General features: G+C 36.0%; 1 protein-coding gene across 1 annotated transcript in view; it reads left to right on the top strand.

The window, feature by feature from the left end:
* The window catches only part of LOC140753957 (potassium voltage-gated channel protein Shaw), a 248,457-nt gene that overhangs the window by 140,487 nt on the left and 86,832 nt on the right, over positions 1 to 21,138 (top strand). The window contains exon 5 of the mRNA XM_073088818.1: positions 8,347 to 8,577. Coding sequence (XP_072944919.1) covers positions 8,347 to 8,577 — 231 coding nt within the window. The remainder of the gene's footprint in view (positions 1 to 8,346; positions 8,578 to 21,138) is intronic.

Consider the following 21,138-nt stretch of genomic DNA (forward strand, 5'->3'; position numbering starts at 1 on the left):
CGTAAAATAGATATTTAATTACTTTCTATCGAAATCCTATCAAATACCAATTTTCATATAGATTTGCATCAAAACTGGGGGACTTTAATACAAACTTTCAACTCTTATTTATTCACGGAAACGCGGTCGAACAGGATAAAAAGTATCCTATGTCCGTCTCCTGGTTCTAAGCTACCTCTCCACCAGTTTTCAGTCAAATTGGTTCAGCCGTTGTTGAGTTATAAAATGCTTCACGAAAACGCGGTCGAACGGGATAAAAAGTATCCTATGTCCTTTTCCTGCTTCTAAGCTACCTCTCGATTAATTTTCAGTCAAATTGGTTCAGCCGTTCTTGAGTTATAAAATGACTTCACGGAAACGCGGTCGAACGGGATAAAAAGTATCCTATGTCCGTTTCCTGGTTCTAATCTACCTCTTTACCAATTTTCAGCTAAATCGGTTCAACCGTTCTTGAGTTATAAAATGACTTCAAGGAAACGCGGTCGAACGGGATAAAAAGTATCCTATGTCCGTCTCCTGGTTCTAAGCTACCTCTCCACCAATTTTCAGCCAAATCGGTTCAGCCGTTCTTGAGTTATAAGTGGAGTAACTAACACGACTTTCTTTTATATATATAGACTAGATGACCCGGTGAACTTCGTACCACCTAATTATGAGTGACTATCTGTACCTCGTGGTTTCACTCGTGTAATTTATGTATTATGTCCATAAACTACTGGTAAATATTAGGAAATGGCCACAGGAGAACAGGAAAATAAAAAATACAATTAAATAAAATTCACTCTACCTCTCTGCACTCTGTTATTTTTTTACCGACTTCAAAAAGGAGGTGGTTATCAATTCGGCCGGTATCTTTTTTTTATGTATGTACACGAATTACTCCGCCGTTAGTGAACCGATTTTAATAATTATTTTTTTATTGTGTTATTTTTTATTGTAGGTTCTAATGAAATTACAAAGTCAGTTCATCATTGACTATTTAAGGGTCTGATAATGTGTCTCGGAGACAAAATATGTAACTCCTCAACCGATGGGGATATTTGAGTTGTGTTTGAAGATATTTGGTGTAAGTTCTAACGAAATTGCAAAGTCAGTTCATCATTGACTATTTAAGGGTCTGATAATGTGGCTCGGAGAAAAAATATGTAACTCCTCAACCGATGGGAATAATTGAGTCGTGTTTGAAGATATTTGGTGTAGGAGGTTCTAATGAAATTGTAAATCATTGACTATTTAGTTAGGTTAGGTTGGAACACATAAGACAATATAAAACTAAGCGGGCAGGGCGCGGCAGCGCCCTGCGAGCGGGCGGTTCCAATCAATGTAAATTCAGACCGTACCTTAATTCATGATCACGTTTATACAATTTTATATTGTATTAATATAAATGTTATTATGTCATCACTAAAAAGGGTAAAAAAAATTTTAACAAAAAATACAACCGACTTCTATGTCACTACATAGTAAAAAATAATTCAAATAAATGTTGGTTTAGAACATATTTCTGAAGTCGGCGCTCAATATATTTCGTTCGAATTATTTTTTACTTTGTAGTGACATAGAAGTCGGTTGTATTTTTTGTTATTTTTTTTACAAACACGCGAAAAGAAGTACCTATAACTTCAATAACGGTTTTTTTTAAAGAAAGTTTATTTACTTATAGTACTCTAATCGGGTTGTGGAATAGCTAAAAATGCTGAAACAGGTGTGTAAATAGAAAAGCGATTTATAACAGTCTTAAGGGTTGATCTAAAAAAACAAACAGTGACTCAGATGCTTCATTATGTCTTATGATAATTTTCTTAGTGCTCCAAATTAACGGATATTAAATTAAAGTTCCATACCCGATTAAACGACCCTAAAGGTTGATTTTCCAAAAACGGTGAAAAATGTGTTCTATTATTTTGAATCAAAAAGCTAAATTCCAATTTTCATAGACTTTGCTTCAAAATCTGCCGATTTCTAAACGAAGTGTCTTCTAAAGCCAAATGCAAATTTTTACAGTTTTTGCTTCCAAATTAACGGATTTTAATATAAAATTCCAACCCCTACTTAACCAACTTAAGGGTTGATTTTGCAAATATCGTAAAATAGATATTTAATTACTTTCTATCGAAATCCTATCAAATACCAATTTTCATATAGATTTGCATCAAAACTGGGGGACTTTAATACAAACTTTCAACTCTTATTTATTCACGGAAACGCGGTCGAACAGGATAAAAAGTATCCTATGTCCGTCTCCTGGTTCTAAGCTACCTCTCCACCAGTTTTCAGTCAAATTGGTTCAGCCGTTGTTGAGTTATAAAATGCTTCACGAAAACGCGGTCGAACGGGATAAAAAGTATCCTATGTCCTTTTCCTGCTTCTAAGCTACCTCTCGATTAATTTTCAGTCAAATTGGTTCAGCCGTTCTTGAGTTATAAAATGACTTCACGGAAACGCGGTCGAACGGGATAAAAAGTATCCTATGTCCGTTTCCTGGTTCTAATCTACCTCTTTACCAATTTTCAGCTAAATCGGTTCAACCGTTCTTGAGTTATAAAATGACTTCAAGGAAACGCGGTCGAACGGGATAAAAAGTATCCTATGTCCGTCTCCTGGTTCTAAGCTACCTCTCCACCAATTTTCAGCCAAATCGGTTCAGCCGTTCTTGAGTTATAAGTGGAGTAACTAACACGACTTTCTTTTATATATATAGATGTACATATACATACATACTAGTAAGCGTACAATCATCCATTTTATGTATTTCAGTAGCTGAGCAAACGAACTAAGTAAATTTATGACGTGATCGTGAGTTGGATGTGTGATCGACATCATAAATGGTTGAACAATTTGAACATGAGCGATTTCGTTCTCTTGTAGGAACTTTAACACGGTTATTTGGTATCTTCATTTAAGCAGTCATTAAACCTTGTTGAAGGTCTTATAGGCGGTTTAATAACATCCCTTGCTATCTTCAGTTAGCTATCTGCATTAGAACAGCCTTATGGGAAAGAACCCAGCAGGGAACCCTCCTGAGGTATTCCCAGAGCGCTATGAAATGGGGTTCTTCAAAAAAGGTGCAAAAAGAGCTCTCCTTAAAAGCCGGCGATGCAATGGCGACTCCTCTGGTGTTGCAAATGTTCATAGGCGACGTTGACTACTTTCCATCAGGTAGCAGGTCTGCTTTATCTTTAGGCTCAAATATAAAAAAAGGAAAAAATATAGCAATATTTTTTCTCCATAAATTACAAAAAAACTTCTGACTGATTAACTGATGCATCATTGCAACAACACAACTACTAAGAAAGATTTTTTTGATATTCCACCTCTAAAGGAGCGACAAATAGGATTGAAAATTAGTTTCCATATCCGCCAATTTTGACACAATTACGAGAGAAGAATTTAATTATGTAAAGTGAATTTTAATATCATTAACCTTTGCGTCAAATAGTGCGCAACTAATGGAACGTTACCTTAACATAATGTTAATGTGTTACCTGAGTTTAAGTAATGACAATATTAAAGAGTGACTGGCGTATCTTTGAAGCGACATTTTATCGTCTCACATAACAATGGCGGCGATATATCAGACTTAGAGAATGTCGTTCACTGGTAGCCGGCGGACAAAGATTAAAAGATGGCGATATTTTCGAGTGTAGGGATGTATTGTAGCAGAGATTGTCACAATCGTAATGTTAGATTTCGTCTACGGTGAAGTCAAAAGAGATGTATGATTTTACCTCCGTTATTAATGACTAATCTATTCTAATTTTGCCTACTAAAGATCGAAACATGGCAATCTCTAGTATGAAGTACCTATACGGCAAATGATGATATTTTACTCCTATGGTAGCTATATAGGGGTTAAAAGTTTATTTTATTATTGATTTTCATTGTTAAACCCATACATGACGACATAGAGGTGACATATTCAGATGGTGGGGGCTTAAGCCGGCTCCCCACCACAACCAGGTCCCCTGGTAGCATAGGACTCCCTAATATTGCCCATTTCCCCGAGGTGACGGGATGGAGTAGCTCCATCCCATACCGAGATGAGCCCAGGCGCGGGCAAATGCCGTCGAGACTGCGGAAGAGTGCTACTAGCGTACTCGTGGTCCCGACAAAGGACGAACAGAGGAACACTGTGGGGTTTTAGCCGGTAGGAGTCCGACATATCCTCTAAGCTGCCCCCGCGACTGAGAGGAATCTACGGACAGGTATCCCGACGAAAAAAAAATATAAAAATGAGGTTGGAAGTTTGTTTCAAAATCGACATTTTATCATCTCACACATAAAAATGCCAGCGATATATCAGACTAAGAAAATGTCGCTCACTGTTAGCGGGCGAACTAAGATTAAAAGATAGCGATATTTTCGAGTGTAGGGATGTATTGTAGTAGATTGTCCCAATTGTAATGTTAGATTTCGTGTACGATGAGCCAAAAAAGATGTATGATGTTACGCTATTTATTAATCCTTAATCTATTCAGAGTTTGCTTATTATTACTAAACTACTTACAATAATTTTCTCATGCGACCTCGTTTGAATTCACCGCCCAACATTTTTAACCGTTTTGATTGTCTAGTTATGGAATTGGAAACCAGCTTGCTGACTTGCATTACTCAGGGCATCTGTATTTAATTATTTTAAAAAGAAAAGAAGTCTTATTACGGTCTCGGCGACGTTAGCTCTAAGAACTAAATTGGAGCCTCATGTGTCTTAAGAATACCTGTAGGGTTACTTGAACCACAAAATAGTAGCGCTTAACAGTGCTATTAAAGGGAAGAAATACATTTGATTTAGGGGTTGTGATAGCAAAAAAATGATATAATAATAAATTAATCGTATAATCAAAGAACAGAGTTTATCGATTCGTCGGTATATATTTTTTTAACCAAAATTTGTATGCGATCCCAAAACTGATGTCTAAAAAAATGAATATTTAAGATATTAGAGCATTAATAAAGAAAATCTTAAAATTAACTCGTCGAAGAACTATCCGCTTTCCACGAAACTCATTTTCTAGAACTTAGAAAACCTCATTTTAACTAAAAAGTTGTCAAAGCCACATACTGGCTCAAAAGAGTTGATTAAAACTTGTTTGCTTGAAAGAAATACTGTGTCGATTTAATACGGGGTTGATTATAGATGTCCGTGGGCGGCAGTGACCGCTTGGCATTAAAGGTGGTTCCGTGAGTTTATTAGTTACAGAAAATCATTAATATTAAAGTGTATATGTATGCATTTAAGCTAATGTTTAACGAAAATAAATGTTACTTTACTATTTTAGCATTAAAAGATGGTTATCCTGTGTGGTTCTCCGGCGGCACCACCGGAGTCACATCAATGTCTGCTTAATAACAGCATTGTCAAACTGAGTTATGGTATGAAAGTGGTTAGAGAGGTACACTTACGATACTAATATATGAAATGGAATGTTTCATACTAAGTGTACAGGAATAGCATCGAATATGTGATCGACTTCATGTAGACTGTCATTCTATCTGAGGTTAATTATATATGTCCAAGGGCAGCAGATTCCACTTACTAACAGGTGGACTACACACTCGTTTATTTCTACAGTATAAAAGCTATGTTCTCGCGTTACTTTAATTTCAGAAAATAAAATACTTTTTTTAATTGAGAAAATAACGACTTACACGAACGGGGTTAATCGTTACTGAAAAAACAGTTAACTTGAAGTGCTTTCCAGATGTTTTTGATAGCTGTTGGTCTTATAACGCTTCTAAATGTTTGATTAAAATAAAACTCGTGTTTAGTCCAATTGGGTATCGGATTTTTTTTTTATAATATGGTAGTAGCAAACGAGCATGCAGTCCATCTGATGGTAAGTGGCTACTGCCCCTATGGACACCTGTAATCAATCCCAGATTATAAATGTCACCGTGTCTTATGGATCAGACATGACGTCTGTATAACTTTCAATATTTTCTCACTCCAATATAAATTAATTGAAAGATAGATAGTATATAAATAAAAAAAATAATAAAAATAAACGCTTTCTACAATCACAGCCCCACACTAGGATTTCTTGTATCGTGCGTTCCTGTATCGTATGGACACACACAAAGACGAATACACAAACACCCAGCCCCAGAACATATATTTAAATTCATCATTTAGATATCTGTCTGGCCGGGGATCGAACCTGGTACCCTCTGCGCGTGAGATTGGTATGGTGACCGCTCCGCCACGCGGGTCGTCATCATCATATTTAGCTTTGAAATGTAATTTAAAAATATTGTAAAGTAGATAAATGCAACTTAACCGTATTATGAACTTTTTGGAAATTCATTACTGATTTAAAAGTTTCCTGAAATACGTTTCAGTATTAATTCAAGTTCCGTATCCGGTGCCATTTCCGGAAACTGATTTCCGGAATTTATGAACGTTTGTTAATTAATTATTGTGAAAGGTAATTATTTATTAAAACGGAAATAACATGTATGAATTAATGTTTAATGTAATTTCGAAAAATTAACCGTGTATTAAATTGGTCATCGTACAGTTCTTTCATTAAAAATTTACATACTTTTAATTCTCGAAGTTTAGTACCGGCAGCTCTTATGAGAAATATCTGTTAGATATATTTTCTGGGCCTGGGTATTTTCTACTTGTATGTATATCTGTGACACTCTTTACATAGAAAACTTGAATGTATTTTATGATGTACAAAGGATCTTCTTGTTAAACGTATTTGTGATTATTTATTGTGTATTCCTACCTGAGGTCGGCCACAAATGCGCCGCTACTCCTGACGACTAAGTTGGAACGCCTAGAAGAAATATATATCCCTTAGCCTTCAAACCAGAACACGCTGTTATTAGGCAGAAATAGGCGTGGCGGTGCCGCCAAAGTAAAGATTCTTCTTATTGAAGAATTTTATTCTATTATTAATGCAGTCAATACATAACTGACGATAGAATAAGAATACAAAATAGAACAAAAAGAAACAAAGAAAAAGATAGATAAAGTTTGGAATTCATTCACTTTGATACAAGTCAGTCATCTGATCAAGGAACGGGAATATCTGGGAGTTCCCGCCGCGACTTTGGGTAAATGTTTGTGCGTCACAATAATTTGACAAATTGTGACCGTGACTTGGTGGTGTGGTGTAAGTCAGATCAGAACGCGGGTGACTCTGTTTTCTTTTTACTTTATGGTTGTTGCGCTCAAAGTTAATATAGTTGTGACCTTTTGCTTTGAAAATAATACATTACAGTGATTTTTATCATATTCTAATTCTACGCAAATGTCCACACTAAGAATTTCAGTTTTGTTGCTCATAAAATAAGTATCCAAATAGTATATCTTAGTCAAGGTAATTTGATTTAAAAAAATTTGCACGATGGGGGTATAGCCACTATAGCACGAAACTTACTTTAATAATAGAGTAAGAGTTGTATTTTTAAATCGAGACATTTTTTATTTACTTATCTGTATATATATGTATTACAAAAGGGAATTTTCAGTAATCCGAATAGTTAGTTGTTCGTAGTAAAATATTGTCAAGGATTAAGCATAAAAAAGACGATCACATCGATAGCAATTTATATAGAAGTTAGGCTATCAAGGTTCTCTTAAATTTCAGGCAATAAATAGTCCTATGTGGCCATTTCAGTATTCTTATTCTCATGATTTGGACCAAACCCTCACAAACGTAACGCCGGCAGAATAATACAATGATTGATGATTGGAGTTCTGTGTGCGAAAGCTGTTTTTTTGCAGCGTCAAAATTCGCGCGCGTACACCTGAAGTAATTTGATACTTTTGCTACGTTTCCGACGTTGTTAAACTTAATTGTATTGGCAGGTTAGGGGAGGCTACATTTGCCATTAGGGTGGCACGAGAAAATACAAGTTTAAATCTACAGAAATCTCTTACGGTCGTCAAAGTTAAGTGTATTACTTCTTTTGCGTAAAAAATAGGACAAGTGCTTACCTGACTTTAAGCAGTGACTGCCAGTCATCGCTGTATATCGCCAAATATATAGGTCCTTATGACACCTGCCATACCTCATCATTTTCTACCACGTTATATGATTATTTACTAATGGGACAGACTTGACAAATTTCCAATTATGCTATAGCATCTACTACAGACTAGTATTAGATTGCTTATGAAATGTTATTTTTACTGGTCAAATGCTGCTCTTGTTATCGGTATTATAATCATTATGGGTGCTTCATCCTGCAGGTCCATAGGGTGGCTGTTTTGGTACTTTCAATGGATACATTATACCTAAATGTCGCTAGTCAGTCTGCGTTATGACCTAACTTTGATCATAAAATAAGTCTTCTATCCCACAAGAGTTTATCATCAGCTTTTGTCCACAGGTGATATCGGCTATATCCGTCTTCTTCATCTGCGTGTCAGTGCTCTGCTTCTGCCTGAAGACACACCCTGACCTCCGGGTCTTGGACCCTGATCCAGTGGACGTGTCGAACACAACAGCGATAGTCCACTTGAGGACGTGGGAAGACAACGGCCAGCCTCACGTCTGCTTCTTCTACATAGAGCTGGTCTGCAATGTATGGTTTACCATCGAGCTGCTCGTTCGATCTGTGGTAAGTGAATTCAAGTTGTTATTACTTATTAGAGTTCTTAGAAGTTGATGCCATGAGGCGGAGATGATGATACGAGTATGTACCTGAAACGAAACCAGAAATGTAAAATATGAATTGTGACTTATTTTCTGGATCTGAATGTTAATGAAATATTTTTTATGACAAACACTATATAACAAGGATTCGGAGTGAAATTGCATGGATCTGTGTTACATATTTCTCACGATATTTTTCTTCAGCATTTAAGCGAATGATAATTTCTCTTATGCCTATAACTTCAAAAGATCAAATTTAAGTGCCCACAGGCTAAGAGGTTTCATTTTAAACCGACAGGTTTCCACTTTTCAAAGTGTTAAAGTCATTCAATACGCCCGAAATGGTACAAAAGTTTAGGTGAAAATTTCTCGAAACGTGTGAATGACGTCAATTTGCAACGCGTCGATACAGAGTGATCATGTTTCAAATGTATTTCAACAGTTTTGGAATTCAACTGCCTTTTATTCCGTATTTAAAATGTGGATATTTAAAATGTATATTTAATCTACCTAAACATGTTCTTAGATTTTTTTGGAAAATTGATGTTGCAAATGAAATTTAATATCGTCAGATGATTGCTACGGTTCATAGATACTAAATAACTAATTCAACTAACTAGATAATAAAATCTAAAAACGCTAGAGCACTACGTGGTGTCAGACAGTTTGCTACCATTGAGGTAGAGGATGTAAATGTACCTGCTTTACCCTTCATAACATAAGACAACAGCGCTTAAAATCCTTACTTCCTTACTAATATTATAAATCCGAAAGTAACTCTGTCTGTCTATCTGTCTGTCTGTCTGGTTGTCTCTTCTTCACGCCTAAACCACTGAACCGATTTTAATGAAATTTTGTACAAAGATAGCCTGAGACCCGAGATAGGGCATAGGATAGTTTTTATCCCGGAAATCCCACGGAAACTAGGGATGGTGATTTACGATCGATTAATCGGAAAATTGATCTTTTGGACACGAAACATCGATTATTTTAATCGATATTATTTTCTTTTAAACGCGGGCGAAGCCGCGGGCAAAAACTAGTTATACATATAGCCGAAATAAATGTTATTCTAGATTCCATTATTGCCTCTTTAAGTATTAACTGGAGTATTAAACTTACCTAATATCAGTGATCAGATTTATTTAGATTACAATTATTTGTGCAGCTTTCTGGTTTTTGTTTTACCGTCTTATAGTTATCTGTGGACATGTTTCCTATATAAATGTGTTTCGTCCCATATTGAATCATGTACAAGTAGGATTGTCATTACTTTTAGCCCCTGAAGCAAAACGAAGGGTTTTATAAAGAAACCTTTGACTGTTGCCTCGTACATACGAACCGGTTCCTTATATAAAATCTATTTTAAATGTTTTCTTTCTTGTCGGTCCGTATCGATGTAATATAAGAAAATAATTTTCTATCAAACAGTGGTTACACAAGAATTTTTCTTATACTTCCACAATTCTTCAGCTTTGTTTCACACACAATGGGGCTATAATGAACAACAGTTTTCCTTTCAAGAGGGAAAATTACTAAGAAATTTCCTTAATTATTTCGGGTTCCATCACAGGCGGTATGCATATACAATGGTATTTTCACTTTTAAGTTCGTCTTTTAACGGAACAAGCCATACAAAGGATCAAATTGTTTGCGAAAATAGGGCTTGTTTATACAACGAAACAATTGTTGTGTTTTGTTCAATTTTTGTTACATGGTTTAATTTGGTCTGAACAATATCATCATCAACCCATTACTGTCCCACTACTGGGCACGGGTCTCCTCTCAGAATGAGAAGGATTAGGCCATAGTCCACCGCGCTGGCCAAGTGCGTATTGGTAGACTTCACATACCTTTGAGAATTCTTTTTATAAATCTCTCAGGTATGCAGGTTTCCTCACGATGTTTTCCTTCACCGTTTAAGCAAGTGATAATTAATTTCTAATACGCACATAATTTTGAAAAATCAGAGGTGCGTGCCTGGGATTTGAACCTCGGACCCCTCGATCGAGAGGCCGAGTTTCTTAACCACTAGGCTATCACTGCTTCGGTCTGAACAATATGCTGATAGCTTTTTATCCATGATATCCATTACAAAATCATCGATATTTAAAGCAATAAGTACAAGATTGTTTAGACGCTTTTCCTGTTATACTCCTCGCCAAACTGCTAGTCCGCTCTGAAGTTGTTGCTAGCAGGTGTAGTCATACAATTTGCTATGGCGACGCGATTCATTCCTATATTCAGGGCGGACTAGCAGTTTTACGCGGACTATAAGTGTTTTCGCTCTCATGCGTTTCACTTCGCATGCATGTCATTTGTATTCTATCATTTCGTACGCAAACGCCCACGAATCGCGAAGAAACTGCAGTGAGTTTGTTTATGTGTTTGGCGGTTTGCAGGCGTCAACAAATTTACATTGGGATATCATATTTAAGCATTCGAGTCAAAGTACTTACAAATACAGCCTATATTGCTCTCACAATTTCTACGAATCCAATGTAACCTTACATGCGAAGTTCCATCAAGCCTTTCAGGGTTTAGGGCGTACCAAACTATGACACATACATACATATATACATATGCTCCAAAAACATTACCTTCCGCACTCGAGTAAAAAAGATAAATCACTTACAAACATTAATATTGATCTACATACACAATAAATACCCGTACATCAGAATAGCTTCCCAAGCTCTCTCTCCTCATATGTGATTTTAGATGTCTACCCCTACTAGGTGCCCACTTATGTCGAGAGCTGTCCTTTCCTTAACAATATGTATTGTGTTTCTACTTTGTTTGAATTGCGTAATTCAATTTCGGTCGAGTTTTGTATGTCTTTCGGTTTGAGAATAAGAGCGTATCATACAAGGGTCCTCAATGTTTGGCATTTTGTACAGAATTACATTTGTTATTGGTCTAACATATAATGGAATACTTTTGCCTTCTTGACTGTATGTCTCCCTTACCATACCTTTAGAACAGGAATACAGCAGCACTTAACAGTGCTGTTATTGTGCAGATATCTGTGTGGCAATGGAGTCTCCGGAGTCGAAGCGCAAAGCGTTCTACCACCTTCAATATGATTTTATTTGCCACGGCCTGTGACCAAACGCGAGGGATAAGGCCATAGTCCGCATATAAGATTGAACGGCCATGAACAACTATCAATCTATGTATAATGTAGAATATAAGTTTTATCTAAAACCGATCACAAATGCAATGCCACTCGTTAGGACCATTGGCCAAATCGTATGTAAGTCAGACAATACCTACAATCAGACATAATATAATAATAACAATTATTGATGTGAAACATCTATATCCGCACGTAAAACCGATTTCTGGCGTGGCGACGCATGCCGTGGCGACGCTATACGATGGTATATATATACAGTCTATATGCAGTAGTGTGTACGGTGTGGCGACGCGTCGCCATGCGCAAAAATCGTAATATTTTATTTTATTATTATGACATTTTTAGTTCCTATCACAATATGTTCTTTTCTGCATATTACTTTTACAAAATAATGTCGATGTTTCACATCTGCCAGGCGTCCCGTGACGGCTCACATTGTTTTTTATATTAATGAGAACACAGACAGCTTTATCTAAGCCGACCTAAATGTTTGAGACACCTGTCTTGTTCGCGCTATAGGATATTTATGACGTAAACATGTATTAGACCTTCAAGATAACACGTCTCCTACTATTTATTGTGAAAGTAATTGGATCATTTAATTAAGTTATATAATTTGGCAATTTAATTTATTTTATATCTAGGTTATCGTCAGCCCATTACTGTCCCACTGCTGGGTACAGGTCTCCTTTGAGTGAGAGAGGTCCATAGTCCACCATGCTGGCCCAGTGAATTAATAGACTTTTTAAGAACTATTTTTGTGTATAAGACCTTTTTAAGGCCCGTAGAGTTCATCAGGGTGTTTTCCTTCGTCATTATAGTAAGTGATAATTAATTAATAATACGCACATAACTTTGAAAATGTGGAGTGTACTTAGGATTTGAATCTCGGACCCCAACCGAAAGGCCGATTTTTTTTAAAACATAGGAGTAGCAGACGCGCATGCAGTCCACCTGATGGTAAGTGGCTACTGTCGCCCATGGACATCTGTAATTAACCCCAGATAAGATTAGATTTTCCTACCTGAGGTCGGCCACAGTTGCGTCGCTACCCCTGAGGACTAAGCTGAAACACTTTGTAAAAGTATTTCTCCCTTACCACACCCTTCAAAACGGAACACACTGCTGTTATTAGGCAAAAATAGGTGTAGCGGTGGTGCCATCGGAGTCGAACCACAAAGGTTTCTACCACCTTCAAAAACTCGATTTTCACCACTGTTGTTCACTGTAGTTTTACTTAGAGCAAATATACAAAATCTTGCTCACGATATATAAAGTGACTTGTTATTATGGTCGTGACACCTGTCGCGTTCATACAAGTCCTGAATATTTAGAGAAGCGCCCAGTACCCTTACCAGGAGTTTTTACGTTTCGACAAATATGACTGTTTTGGTATTTGTTTACGTATTGGCCCATACGATTTCCTAGTTCTGACATAATCCCCTAGGGGCGCTGATTGGAATTTGTATGGGCAAATACGTAAACAAATACCAAAACAGTCATATTTGTAAAAACGTAAAATCTCCTGGTAAGGGTACAGTACGCAATATTGCAGTACAAATATTGCGTTTGAACCGAGTATTAAAGATTGCATTGAGTTCTGGCCTTTTGTAAGTTCTGAAATCGTTTTTCGCATAGTGTATTGTATTGTGTCGTTATATTGCATTTATGGTTATTAGGCCACAGCAATTTATAGGGCAACAGCAATGTCGTGGATATTGAATCTATAACACAAATAAATTTATTTGTAAGTTCGTTGCTTAGTTTAGTTAATGATAAATTGCAATAATGTAATTGTTGGTGGCACTTCATCGTCAACTTAATACTGTTCCACTGCTGGATAGTCCTTTCAGAGCGAGAGTGATCCTATAGCCCAAAGCGCTGGCCAAGAGCAAGCTTTATTTTATAGAACTCTTAGGCGTGCAGGTTTCCTCACGAAGTTTTCCTTCACCATTCATCATCATCACTAACCTGTTACCGTCCCACTGCTGGGCACGGTTCTCCTCTGAGAATGAGAAGGATTAGGCCATAGTTCACAGCGCTGGCTAAGTGCGTATTGGTAGACAACACATCATTTTTTTTATTTTTTTTTAATAAATCTTAGGTATGCAGATTTCCTCACGATATTTCCCTTCACCGTTTAAGCAAGTGATAACTAACTTCTAATACGCACATAACTTTGAAAAATCAGAAGTGCGTGCCTGGGATTTGAACCTCGGACCCCTCGTTTAAGAGGCCGCGTTTCTTAAGCACTAGAGTATCACTGCTTCCACCATTATAGCAAGTCTATTCAATTATAATAACTACACACATAATTTTAGAAAATCAGAGGTTGAGGAGCCTGGGGTTCCAAAATCGGATTGGTTGAAAATGGAATCCGTAAAACTGTATGTCACACTGGTATCGGATTGGCTACCACAACGCCAAGCGATATTTAAAAACAGGATTATTAATTTTTAGTAAAAGTTACATAGTTACATAAATAATTATAATTTATAAAACATTTCTTATGTCGTAATTAACCGTCAACTGATTTAATTTCGAACGGAATATTCCTCAATTACACCCAGAAATTGTCAGCTCATTGGCATATCAATGTTTGTGACACCTGTCGTGCCTATTAGTCGTAGGAATATTTACGACAAACGCCTATAATAGCAATCAATATTGATAGAGATATAAATTACAACGTATAGTTATATAGCTGCACTGGTTCCACACAACTTTTGGACATCTTTGAACATTTAATTTCGAAATAGAAAACTAAATTCAATGTTCTGATTATCTAAAAAAATAATCAGGAGAACTGCGTGTTAGACCGATATTGATATGGTGACCACTACTCCACGCCATGTTAAAAAAGACGATACGATTATTCAGGAAAAGATTTGTCACAATTATTTATTTATAATACATTCCGTAAGTCGTAATTAACCGTCGACTGATTGAATTCCGGACGGGAATATTCCTCAATAATACGCTGAACGGAGTGTCAGCTCATTGTCGTATCAATGTTCGAGACACCTGTCGTATTTCCATTCTTGTCGTAGGAATATTTACGACAAACGTCTAGCGAGCATTATTGCTAGAGATATATTGGAACGTTTAGCTTTAATAGTTGCATAATTAGATCGTATTTGAGGACGTAGGTTTTTGAATAGTTCTTGAAAGCTACAAATAAAAAAAAATCTCTCAAATACTACCTAAACTTATATTTAAAGTGTTATTACCTTAATGTTATTTTATTAACGAAAGCTTAACGTGTCTTCAAAGGCACTGAAGTGCGTAGGTTAAGCCACCAGCGGTCACCGATCCGTCTGCCTATCGCGCCAACGTTTAACTTTATACTTTAGCTACAATTACACAACTCGCCAGGCTATTCCACGAAACTGGGAACCCCGATCAACATCCAGTTACAAAACGCCCAATCCAATTAAGAGCGAGATATTCCCCGATAGCGGCAATTCGGTCGGCGTATTGTCATGTCAAATGTTTGCGACACCTGTCGACCCGTTCGAGTCACAATAACGGCTAGTCAGCTCAATTGCTACTAGTTTGTCGTCACATATTAACTCATAGCGTTTATGCACTGGTATATTTAAAATAATATTTTTGCTGATCACTAACATTGACTAGTGACATACAGCTACTATGGACATTGGGCAGTAATAGGTTTTTAAACTGGATCTCTTGTTCGGAGGTTCGAGTTCAATCTAACTCCGCATATCGTATTTTCCAGGGGTACGTGCGTTTTCAATATTTATGACGTACGCAAGGAATATAATGTATCTGAATTACTTGTCGCAAATTCTCAATCGCCGATGTTACTTCGACAAATATACAATGTCAAGAAAGTTAACAAAGTATCACATTATGAAACACTTCACACATAAAAATAATGGCGTACGAAACAGAATCAATGGAGCAAATATAAAAGAATTTCTTGTCGTAAACTTTCAATCGAAAATGTTACTTCGACAAATATACAATGTCAAAAAGCTAACAAAGATCACTTTATGAAACACTTCTCACATAAAATATCGGCGTACGAAACAGAATCGATGCAGGAAATATAAGCGAATTTCTTGTCGTAAATTCTCAATCACAGATGGTACTCCGACAAATATAATGTCAAGAAAGTTAAATTAATTACTTCGTGAAACCTGTAATATTGTTAATAACGCAATTTTCATAAGTTTATAGCCTTAGTTGGCGAAGTGTGGTATATTAATGAAATATATCACGGCCACCGTCTGCGGAGAAGCAGAAATTAATTTCATAATTAAAGTACAGAGTGGCATTGGTTAGGAAATTTTGGCTTACTACTTTGGGTTCTTATTAGATTTTCTTGGGTGAAGGTAGTTTTATTTTTTTATGTTGTTAGATTTGAAAAGAAATCTGCACAAATGTATAATTAACCTCTCGTGTTGGTTTACGTTTTAAGATTTACAACAATTGATATCAAGCTCTCCACGCTTTTAGTAGAATAACATTATTTTTGGTAAATAATTGTATTCTTATAATCTTATATTTAGTTTCATTATAAGCGTAATTTTTAGTTTTTTTGAACGATAATGTATTTAGTTACTGATTTCTCCACGTCGGTTAAGTAAACTACGTTTCTCAGGAAACGTCTCCGGAGGAAAATTCGTTAACCCTGATGACCCTGATGAGGACAGAGGGACAAAATTATAAAAATCGTTTATTGTAATGGGTTCTTGAAAATTCTTCACAATTTTGAATTAAACTGACCGTTCAAAGATGGTAAAAATAAGTTCAAATATTCCGTTACATTCTATTATACCTACAAACAAAGATATAATCTAATAAAATCATGGTAAAAACAGACTTACATAACATACTAAGTTTAAATAATATAACATAATCAGCGCAACATTCTCATCTCCAAAATCCTGTCCAAATTAGTTCCTAAATTTAACTCCTAAAATGATCATTAACTTACCAGTGGCACTAATGATAGGAGTTTAGGGTCCATTTGGGTGCAGGATGCAGACGCAATAACACGCCGACGGTTTACGATGGCGGTCACGTGCGGTCGGGATATTACGGTTGTGTCGCGGAATATCACGATTAGGTGTACCAGTCCTGAAGTACAAATTTCGGGACATTTACAACCAAAAAGCGAAAGTGAACTGAAAGCTTTGGCAGTGTAGGTGATAGATTTTCTAAAACTTTAAAAAAGCGCAGATAGACGTATTTTATCATGTCATAGTTCAACCATTTCTTGATTATGAAACAGGAATATTAATGGTAAACAGACAGAAATGATTAACATATTCAGCGCTACATTCCCATTTCCAAAACCCTGTCCAAATTAGTGTTTTAATTCAATTCCCAAAATAACATAATCATTAACTCACTGGAGGCACTAATGATAGGAGTTTAGGGTCCATTTGGGTGCAGGATGCAGACGCAATAACACGCCGACGGTTTACGATGGCGGTCACGTGCGGTCGGGATATTACGGTTGTGTCGCGGAATATCACGATTAGGTGTACCAGCCGTGAAGTACAAATTTCGGGACACTTACAACCACAATGGGACTTGACAATGGTATAAGGTATATCTTTGCGGGAACACTGAGTTACTCGTATTTAAGCGCATTTCATTTATTTTACGAGGACATGATAAATAACAAAGACATTTGGATAACATTTTGAACTTTTACATCTTTTTGTTAAATAAAAGTTGCAAAATAAGGAAAATGAAGTAGGTATGTACTTGCTATTAATCTAGACAAGAAGCGTCTGATATTTAGGTCGATGCATCCTTATATTCCAGAAACGGGACACTCCATTTGTCCCAGTAAAATTGGCAACCCTAATAGATATGCCTACGAAACTACTAGTTAATATTTGTACGGGGTAAGATTATTAAAAGATTTTTTTCATTCATAATATGGTCAAAATAGTTATAATTAAACCAAGATTGACATATGAGAATCTAGAATTCTACGCAAAAATTGCCAATTTCGGATGTTGGCAGCAAACATTAGATAAGGTTGTTTAAACACAGCCGTTATAAAATAGCATAGGTCAACAATTTTTTTATTTTTTTTTGTGCATGAGTTTTACTTAATATATTCTGATTATATAAACAAATATATATAAAAAAATGAAATTACAAATCGATAATATTTGCTTTTATAGAAATTAGAGCAATTTAACATTTTTTTATTTTCGAGTCCAATAAAGTCGGTCTTGGCGCACTAACGTTGACAAAAGAGTGGCAAGGGGGCGGAGTGTAGTGTTTCTTGCATCGCTCCTTGTGTACGAAAGTAAGTGATTGCTTATTTCAGTGGAATAACGTAGTTCATTTTTTTTGTTGTATCAGTCTGTACAAAATGACTTCGAGAAGTTGTAAACGAGACGCCGACTCATTTTATTATATTTGCGGCGAATTTATGAAAGTAAGAGAGAAATAGGACGATTTATGTATAAATTTAAAGATTTCCAAGGCATACCAACTTACTTCCATCTGTATACTGTATACCTGTTAAAAATCAAGATAAAAAATGGGCCTCACATATTGTGTCAGGTAACACTTGCAGAAATATTCTGGACGGTAAGTTTATATTCATTTTTTAATCTTTATAACTATTTTATAATTACTTTATATAGTTATAATACGGTATGTTTTATTGTAGGTTGGTACCGAGGTGAAAAAAGAGCAATGAAGTTTGCAGTGCCAAGAATTTGGAGGATAGGTACTCAGTAATCATCGCATAGATTGTTATTTTTGTATTGTGAATCCAAAGATAAAAAATCAAAGAAAACATATTATCCGGATCTACCAATGACTGTTTAATGTTCATTAATAAATACGTGCATTCTATTTTGAAATTTCTATTATAAGAATGTATCATTAATTAATGTTTGTGTATCTTTTAATAAATTAACTGTGTCCATTTTTCATGTATAGGGTCTTTCATTAAGCGTTTCCTATCTTTAAAATTATATAAAACAAATTGTGTGCGATATATTATCGAAATTTTTTAATCGTTTAAAGGACCTATTGCTGCCATTATGTGTAGAATATAACATCGTTCAAATGTCCGCACGACTTTTATGGTTATGGTCTGCAAAAGGCAGAGTTCTTATGGGCGACGGGAAATCGACTGTCTCAGATTCTAGTGTACACTCACGGACAGCGGCAATGTTTTCGGCAAATCTTCCGTTTCGTTGATATACGGATGTTAGTCAATCATTTAATGGCCCAGTAGACTTCAATTTATCCACCAGATTGCGAATAGTCCTCTCGGTAGGACGATCATGGCGACCACGCGGTAGCGGACGATTGTAGCACGCGTTGCCCGAACAGAATAGCTTTTTGATACAATAATTTTATTATTTGTTCGTGTTGTTGAATGCTATAATCATCCATGGTAATTTGGCAAAACAAACTGAATAAATGAAAACTAATTTGACAGATGTTGCATCAGTAAGATGACCGTTATCAACTTTCAAAGTTCGAAAGTCCTTGTTAGAAGACCCTATATTTTCATTAATTTGAATTTTCCAATTTGTACACATAAAAGTAAATTCAGAACTGTTTTTTGTTCTTTTTCTTATTTCTAGGTATAAAAGGAATAAAAATAACGTATGTATAACCCATGCTCAAAAATTCTGTAGACCGGTGAGTTCAATATCGACTAAACACATTAATTTATTAACTATCCTATTTCACATACCCATTACTTTTAATTTATGAAAGCTAAATGTGAACCCTAATTTCACTTGTCGTGTCAATAATCTAATAAACCCTTTAATAGGCCATAGTGGATTCATAAGAGGCCACGCCTGACCCGTCCAATATGGGTCGATAGTACTCGAATATTGTTCACACATCGTTTCAAAAGTCTACTAAATACAGCACGTTCTGAATTCGAATCACTTTTGAATTGTTAGAAACGGCGCAAAAATGTTTCACTGCTCGTGGTGCAACGCTAGTTGTAAATTCACAGATTTATATTCATTCAATAATAATTTACTGCCGGAGTGGAACAGAATAAGGGATATGTTTTTTGTTTGTATGGTTATTATTTTTGACGAGAGGCTAAGCAGCTAAAATAAATTTAAGATATGACATGTCACTAGATTCGTTGTGACAGCGTGTCGCGATGTGTGTTACACTTAATATTTAAAGTGTGTGTTACATTGAGTACTTAAAAATCAAGCTGGTGTGTTTATTTTCAATTAGCTTTTACCCGCGGCTTGCGCGCGGTTGGAGGTCGATGACAATAGTTGTTTTATTGATCCCTTGGAAAAAGCTCATGTTCGGAATGAAAGGTACACTATGTCTTTTTCAAGATCCCTGACAACGTGTGTACAAAATTTCATGACAATCGGTTTAATAGTTAAGGCGTGAGTGTCACAAACAATTCAACAAGGAAACAAACAAACAACAAAGTCACTTTTGGATTTGTAATAATAGTTAGGATACTTTTCTCTACGTCATTCTTAGTTTATAAAAAAATCTCAACAACATTTTCCTACAGCAATGTTATAAGATTTTAAAATATATTTCTAATACATTTGGTTTTCTATAAAAGCAACTTCAGTATGTAGATCCAGTACGCAACTTTCGGAATCTGCGCGAGACATTTCCGTTACTTCGTAAAAATACATTTCACCATGTTTCTCTCGCCAAGTGCAATAAAAGAAGTTCTTTAAATTAAACTGACTACGGAACATGCAATGAACATCATATGTAGTCACTGCCACCCATAGACATTTGCTATCAACCCCAAATATTAGCCCGACCTGGGGTCAGCCACAGATGCTACTTCCAGGGTTGAATCTCCTCACCTCGTGGAAGTGCCTTTCCCTTACCAACTGCCACTAAACCAAAGCACTATTGACACTATTTGTCGCCTTAATTATGTTATTTCACACTTACACTGTAATTTTTCACGTATGATACTCGTAATTACAGATTTTGTTTCAATGTGAATGATTGATAAACGTGTTGGAAATTCAACCGGTGCAGCAGATAATTGGTGGTTATTGGCTGTGCGGTCAACACTGATTTGAAAGTTAAACATTGTGTAATTGTAGATATTTAATATTAATGAATGAATTGGCTTGTGGTTTTGAGAAAACATGTTAAAGGTTATAAATGCTTTGAATTATATATGTAGTTAGTATTAAAACTTGTTTGTGCTAGCTTCATCATTATCAAGATAATGGTGGTAGAGCCGGTTCTACTAACTTTACCACCACCACAACCCACCACCACTACCATCAAGTGTAAAGGTTCGTATCCGGCGCAACCACTACTACAGCTACTTATGTCTGATACTAGCTACTAATAACAGATGTGTTAACCGCTACTTAGTTCTGGTTTGAAGGGTCTGGTAAGGGAGGC

This window comes from Epargyreus clarus, unplaced genomic scaffold (genome assembly GCF_041222505.1).
Source record: "Epargyreus clarus isolate Ecla_fem2 unplaced genomic scaffold, WU_Ecla_fem_2.2 ptg000027l, whole genome shotgun sequence".
Classification (NCBI taxonomy): Eukaryota; Metazoa; Arthropoda; class Insecta; order Lepidoptera; family Hesperiidae; genus Epargyreus; species Epargyreus clarus.